General features: G+C 39.1%; 1 protein-coding gene across 1 annotated transcript; it reads left to right on the top strand.

Moving 5' to 3' along the window:
* The first annotated feature begins 5,030 nt into the window (after positions 1 to 5,030).
* LOC145002361 (pre-mRNA-processing factor 19 homolog 2-like) lies at positions 5,031 to 6,243 on the top strand. Its single transcript, XM_078961648.1, has 4 exons — positions 5,031 to 5,132; positions 5,354 to 5,485; positions 5,589 to 5,736; positions 5,833 to 6,243. The coding sequence occupies exons 1-4, from the start codon at positions 5,031 to 5,033 to the stop codon at positions 6,087 to 6,089; spliced, it is 639 nt and encodes a 212-aa protein (XP_078817774.1). The 3' UTR covers positions 6,090 to 6,243.
* Positions 6,244 to 6,983: the final 740 nt, after the last annotated feature.

The following is a 6,983-nucleotide window of genomic DNA, read 5'->3' as shown; positions in this document are numbered from 1 at the left end:
AGGGGTTCGACAGACAGTGATGGAGGAGGCTCATAAGTCTCGTTTTTCGGTTTACCTGGGAGCCACCAAGATGTACCATGATTTGAGTTCGAGTTATTGGTAGCCTGGCATGAAGCGAGATATCACTTAGTTTGTTGAGAGGTGCTTGACCTGTAGGATGGTCAAGGCAGAGCATCAGAGGCCGCATGGTAAGTTGCAGCCTTTGGAGATTCCCATGTGGAAATGGGAACGAATCGCGATGGATTTCATCATGAAGTTGCCGAAGATGGAAAGGGGGTTCGATGCTATATGGGTCACCGTGGATCGATTGACCAAGATTGCCTATTTCCTAGCCATACGGGAGAGTTCGTCGTCAGAAAAGTTATGCCGACCGACGCCGATCTGAGCTGGAATTCCAAGTGGGTGACATGGTCCTCTAAAGGTCTCACCCTGGAATGGTGTGATCCGCTTCAGTAAGAGGGGAAAATTGGGTCCCCGTTATATTGGTTCGTTCAGGATTATTGCCAGGGTTGGCAGGGTGGCTTATAGGCTAGAGCTTCCAGAGGAGCTTAGCCGGATCCACATCACATTTCATGTTTCGCAATTGCGAAAATGCATTATGGACCAGGAGGCAGTGGTATCGTTGGATGAAATTCAGGTCGATGTGCGCCTGAACTATGTAGAGAGACCTGTGGATATTTTGGAAAAGAAGAAGAAGATTCTGCGGAATGACGAAACACCTTTAGTAAGTGTACAGTGGGAACATCGGAAGGGATCCGAGTGGACATGGGAGCCGGAGGCGGAAATGCGCGAGCATTACCTGGCATTTTTTACTCCAACGGACTTTGAGGGCGAAGTCTAGTTCAAGTAGGGAAGAGTTGTAACGCACTGATTCTCAGGTATTGCTTAAATAAGATTTATTAGGGTTAAGCTCTACTCGACGAGTTGGTTGACCTACTCGTCGAGTAGCAGTGGGGTGGGATCGCGTGTTAAGTGACCTACTCGACGAGTCCATGTTGGGACTCGGCGAGTAGGAGCTGGTAGTGGAAACCCTAAATCCTGGGGTTTGCACCTCTATTCAAAGGAGCCTTAGCCTCCTTTGGCCTCTTTATAGTCTTTGAGAGCCCCTTAAAACCCTAATTCTGTGTGTGTGCCTTGGTGTGGTGTTTGAAGCTTGGAAAAGAGGATCTTGGTGGAAGAAAGCTAAGAGTGCAGAGGAAATTGAAGCAATGAAGGAGTAGGAAGCAGGATTTACCTCAGCTAGCATCCTTTGGAGGTATCAAAGTGCCATTTTTACTTCCCTTTTTCCCTTTTGTTGAGTTTCTAGGGCTTTTTATGGATTTTCAAGTTGGTATGATGAGCTATGGTCTAGATCTGAAGTTGTAACTTCAGATCTGGACCCTCCTTGGATTCTAGAAGCTTAAAGTCACAATCTTGGTTGTGATTACGGTCCCTCTTGATCATGAAGTTCCATTAATAACTTAGAATAGACATTTGGACCCTTTATAGTCATGCATGCATGCAAAGTTTGCAACTTTACGTGATAAACATGCCTTAGAAGCTTGGATCTATGAGTTGGAGCCATTGCTTGGCTCAAAATATGTCTGTATGGAGGAAAAGGACTGAATGGACTTGCCGAGTCGCAAGGTGACTCGGCGAGTCACATGAAGATGGCCGTGAACTCGACGAGTTGGATGAACAACTTGGTGAGTCCGATGAAGATCGCCATAAGACTCGACAAGTTGAAGAACAACTCGGCGAGTCGGATGAGTTTTCTATGGGATATGTATGAGTGTGCATCCATCGAGTTGCAAGGAGGGAACTCGATGGGTGACCTTAAGTTTGATCGAAAATCAAAGGAGCTCGACGAGTCACTCCGATGACTCGGTGAGTTAGAATGTACTTCAGGGAACTCGACGAGTAGCCAAGGGTACTCGGCGAGTTAAGGTCAACATGGACTGTTGACCTTGATTGAGGACTTTGACTTTGATCAGGGGTTGACTAGTGGGTTATGAAGTACCTTATAAGGTTAAGGAATTATGTGTATGATGTACTATGATGATTGATGGTGGAACCTATGTCAAGTGATCCAAGAGTTTGAGTTTACCTTTCGTGACGACATCTGCGAGGTGAGTTATCCTCACTATATCAACGAGGTCTAAGGCACCAAGGTCGGGCCTTTATGGATTGTATTCAGATCATTTCATGTTATGCTTACTGATTTAAATCCTGGTAGTTAGGATGGTGATATGCTATGTTTTAGTGACCGGTTGGGTCAGTATCCTGGCATATAGGATGATGCTATGTTAGTGACCTGGTAGGTCGATATCTTGGTTATGGATTGTTACTATGCTTTGTGATCTGTTAGATCGGTTTGACTATTATATACATGCTAGTGTTATATGATATCTATGTGCACATGATTGTCCTAGTTAGAGGATAATGCTATGTTAGTGACCGGTTAGGTCTGTATCCCGATTGTTGGGATGTTGCAATGATTAGTGATATGTTAGATCGGTTTGACTGTGATATGATATGTGCTAGCGTATGATATTTATGTGCACATGTTTGTTTAATTGGGGGTTGGTTTGAGGCGGTCCTGCTTTGTGCTGTAGGCTAACATACCCGACGAGCGGTCCAGATAGGCTGTAGGCCCTGCGAGGCGGTCCAGATGTGCTGAAGGCTCAGAGAACAGTCCAAATAGATTGAAGGCATGTGAGGCGGTCCAGTTAGGCTGGCAAATCATTATGAATGTTGTTCTATATTGGTTATATGATATGGTTATGTTTGTATGATGTTGGTATTTTGGGGGTAGCTCACTAAGCCCTCGGGCTTACAGTTTTCAATTTATTGTTTCAGGTACTTCAGGAGATCATGGAAAGGCGAAGGTGTGACCGTACCGCTCCTCATCCTTATGTTATGATTTTTGGGACACTCTGATGGAAAATAATTTGAAAACATTTTTGTAAACAATGCTATTTGGTTTTTATTTATGATTGAAAAAGTTTAAATTTGGCGAAAATTTTATGGTTGTTACAGATTATCAGTTTATGTCATCTGAAATAAACCTACCATGGCAATCGCCTCATCTACATCATCTTTGTTTTTACCAACAACACGCCACCACATTGGATTACTCCAACAAAAATATCATCATTCATCTTATCCAACGCGTTAACTAAACCACTTGGCGTATTATAGCAAAAAAATCTTGTCTGCACACAACATTCGAGAGCCTTCTACACCCTTCTTCCGCTTCGTTTTTAAGCTCTCCCAAAAATTACCCATTTCAAATTCAACTTCCACTTTTACTGTTCTTTTCAAGTTTGATCTAGTAGCAGAAACACTCAAACACCCACTAAATACTACAAATTTGTGCTTAAATGGCTTCAGAACCAGAGTTATCAGTATCTTGTTTAATCGAGAGGCTTATGGAGATGCCATTCCTTTCAGGCTTCACTACCATTTGGCCGGAATCGGATTCAAGTCGCGATTCCGAACATTAGGATCACGAATCTACAAACAATCTTCATCATCAGGGTTCGTCACTCAAAAGGATCATCCTGATCAACCCGGTGACGCAAGGAATGGTGGTGATCGGAGGTGGCGCTACTACTAGTTTCGAATCCCTGATGAACGATCTGATGAGGAAGGACGGCCAACCACCGACGCCTCAAACGTCGATTGACGCCATGCTGACTGTGGAGATAAAAGGTACGGATGAAATAGAGAGTTTAGGGGGTGAGTGTGTGAAGAACAACAGCGTGCAACAGTTCAGTCGACAATGGAAGCTAACTCCGACTTTCCTTTATTCTTCGAGATTATGAACGATGGCGATGATGATCTTTGGTACAAAGAATATTGTTGATGGGGATCGGTGGAAGTGGTGATGCATTGTTGTAAATCGAGGGGGTGGTCGTCGATGGAAGATTTTTATGGTGGAATAGGGTTTTTGATAGTAAACGTCGTATATAAGAATGAGAAGAAATTAGGTCGAAGTCAAAATAACTAGCATAATTATAGGAAGTATTCTTGGAAGTTATTTACAAAATTACTTTATTACCCTTATTTATTTATTTAATTTTGATTGACCCATATTTATGCATACAATAACACAATATTTAGAATAAACACCTAAACCTAGCTATATATATATATATATATATATATATATATATATATATATATGTATGTATGTATATATATATATATATATATACATACATACATATATATATTTCCTATATTATTAAACATATTGCTTGTTTCTTGAAAATTAAGAGGTACAATACCTATTACGTCATGTACAATAATATTAAGCTTATAATCAATATCACGTGTATAGGTAGGTATACACGATATTATCTTATCGTATAGGTATACACGATATATCCTGATGATACCCTAATCTTCTCTACACACAACAACTGCAATCCAAGGAAAACGAAACGCTCTTCTTTCCGTCTGATTCCTAATCGCTTCAGAATCGATCGATACTCAAAAACTCAAACCAAATCTCTATCGTCTCTCTCTTGGCGTCGTTTCTGAATGTCTCAACGCATCCACCGTCTCTCCCTGACCTCGAATGGTACGCCACAGGATCTTCCAAGAAGCACGGGGAATCGAATACAACACCCACCGCAACATAGGAATCGCGCTTTTGGCCCTAGGAACCATTCAGGTATGCAAAAATCGATCACACTTTCATAATTTCTCTCTCTAACTCTGTAATTTTGAAATCATAAGACACATACTGGGGAGTTCACTTTCTTTGTTAGGGTTTATCTTCTTAGTTATCGTGAATTTTTCTTTAGTTTTATGTTGGTGTTACCTAAATTCAACAAATTACAAGAGTCCGAGAGTAGTTTTAGCACAATAACAACACCATTCATACCAAAATAGAACTAGAAATCAACTTTCGATGTCCAAGTTCATCAACAGAGTGTGACTTTTATGGAGCATAGTAAAATTTATGATAAAGACTTCAAATACGGTTAAATTTTAAAAGAAACCATACCAAGTGTAACTACTGTCATTATACTGGTTCTAAGATGTATTTGACTTTATTTGATACTGATAAGGACTATGGAAAATGTCTAGTGACCGGGGAAACCCTAACTACGGATGATCTTGTTCCAATAAAAACTGGCAAGGTTTGCATTTCGTAAACTTTTGTTGCTTAATCTTATATTTCCACGATTTACATCTCACTCTTTACATGTTGAAGCTTATAACTTTTATGAAAAATTCATGCAAATAATGAAACCTAGACCAGTGCAGGCTGCAAGTATTCCTGCAATGCTTGGAATGTTTCAAAATGTATGTGTTCTACCTTGTTCTATTAACAATCTTGTTCTTTATCATCTAAATTAAGGTTATAAACTTAACTCTCATATGTTTGCTACTCCTTTTACTCAAGGAATGGGATGCTTTGGTGTTATCTACTTTTGCATCAGAGCAAAAATTACATACAACAAGGCAAGAGCTTATTCATTGTTTATACCAGGTACCACAAACAACTTGTTCACAATTTCAAACCTTGTTTTATCTTCCATTCTTCAAATTGTTCATTTTCCAAGATCATGTTTATATTATTTCTATAATGTCAGCATGATTCAGCTTGTCGGGTGATTGCAAGATTAAAGAAAGAACTTGATGAAGCAAGGACAATGTTGTCAAGTTTAGAAAGACAAGCACCAATGCCAGCAACAACAACAGTCTCATCAAATGCTTATGCTATAAGTAATGGGAAAAGAGGTTCATATTTTCTGTTCTTCATTTGAGAGGTTTGTAATCTTTCTTGATTTTGTTCTTTTGTGACTTATATTTCTTTCAACTTTTTTGTTTTAACAGCTGCTACTGAGGATGATGAGTTTGGTCCTAATGGTAAGAAATTTTGCCCTGGAATTTCTTCTAGTATCGTAACCGAATTAACAGACTGCAAGGCTTCACTTTCACAGCAAAAGAAGAAAAGACAAGTATCATGGATTCTGAAAGAACTGGAATTCAAGATTCCATTCCATGGCTTGTTTGATTTTTGCATTCTGACCCAATTAGAATTCAAGATTCCATTGTATGGCATGTTTGTTTGCCAAATGGAAACTAGTTGACATTTTTAAAAATTGAAATATCATTTTTGCATTTTTTTTCAAGATTCCTCCCACATTGGTTCCATTGGATGCTATTGAGAGGTATACACAGCTCAACAGTTGCCCTCTTCATAAAACAAACAAAGCTGGAATATTTTCTATTGACATCCATCAATCAAAGGTACATATTTTGTAATTCCAACTGCATTTCCACATTCATTCTTGATCTTTTGTGTTGGGTTTTTAAGAAAGATATGTTTTGCACATCTCAGGATCTTATTGCTACTGGTGGAGTTGATATGAATGTTGTAGTCTTTAATCGATCTTTAGGGGAAATTGTATCTACACTCAGTGGCCACTCCAAGAACATAACTTTTGGTGTCCCCTTAAGTACTGAATCGATAAAGTGTTTTGAATAGGTAATGATTTATGTTGATGTAAATATTGTTTTTATTTTTCATACCGAATGCACTGTCTCAAAACAAAAGACTATTTTACCCTCATGTTAAAAAAGTACAAGGGTTGGATTGTCATGGGAAAACCCTATCAAATTTTTTTTTCAGATATATGTATTTATTTTAGGACAGTTTTTGTGATTGTTTTTCTCCCATAATGACATGTCCTGTAAAAAAAATCATGTTATGTGACTGCATATGTATTTCACTCACATGGACCATTTATGTAATCATTTTTTGCCACCGAGATCGTTTTGGAATGTATTTTTGACACATGGACCATTTTCTGGCAACTGCTATGATGGTTAGGATTGGAGTTGGGGCTTCTCAAGGTGTTGGTATAAAAGGAAGGAAAGCATTATAAAAGGCACATAAGGTTTGTTATTTTTTGACTCTAACATTTTAAAAACCTCAAAACTTTTTCTGATTGTTTAGGACTAAATTATGCACAGGTCAAGTG

Source organism: Lactuca saligna, chromosome 6 (assembly GCF_052625555.1).
Source record: "Lactuca saligna cultivar CGN05327 chromosome 6, ASM5262555v1, whole genome shotgun sequence".
Classification (NCBI taxonomy): domain Eukaryota; kingdom Viridiplantae; phylum Streptophyta; class Magnoliopsida; order Asterales; family Asteraceae; genus Lactuca; species Lactuca saligna.
This window is presented reverse-complemented; position numbering and strand designations above follow the sequence as displayed.

What these genes read in the sequence shown, in the direction of transcription:
- LOC145002361 (XM_078961648.1), top strand. Translation starts at nt 5,031, where the DNA reads ATGTATTTGACTTTATTTGATACTGATAAGGACTATGGAAAATGTCTA. An exon ending in TTCCAATAAAAACTGGCAAG is followed by an intron (nt 5,133 to 5,353) that starts GTTTGCATTTCG and finishes ATCTAAATTAAG; the next exon opens with GTTATAAACTTAACTCTCAT. An exon ending in TATAAGTAATGGGAAAAGAG is followed by an intron (nt 5,737 to 5,832) that starts GTTCATATTTTC and finishes TTGTTTTAACAG; the next exon opens with CTGCTACTGAGGATGATGAG.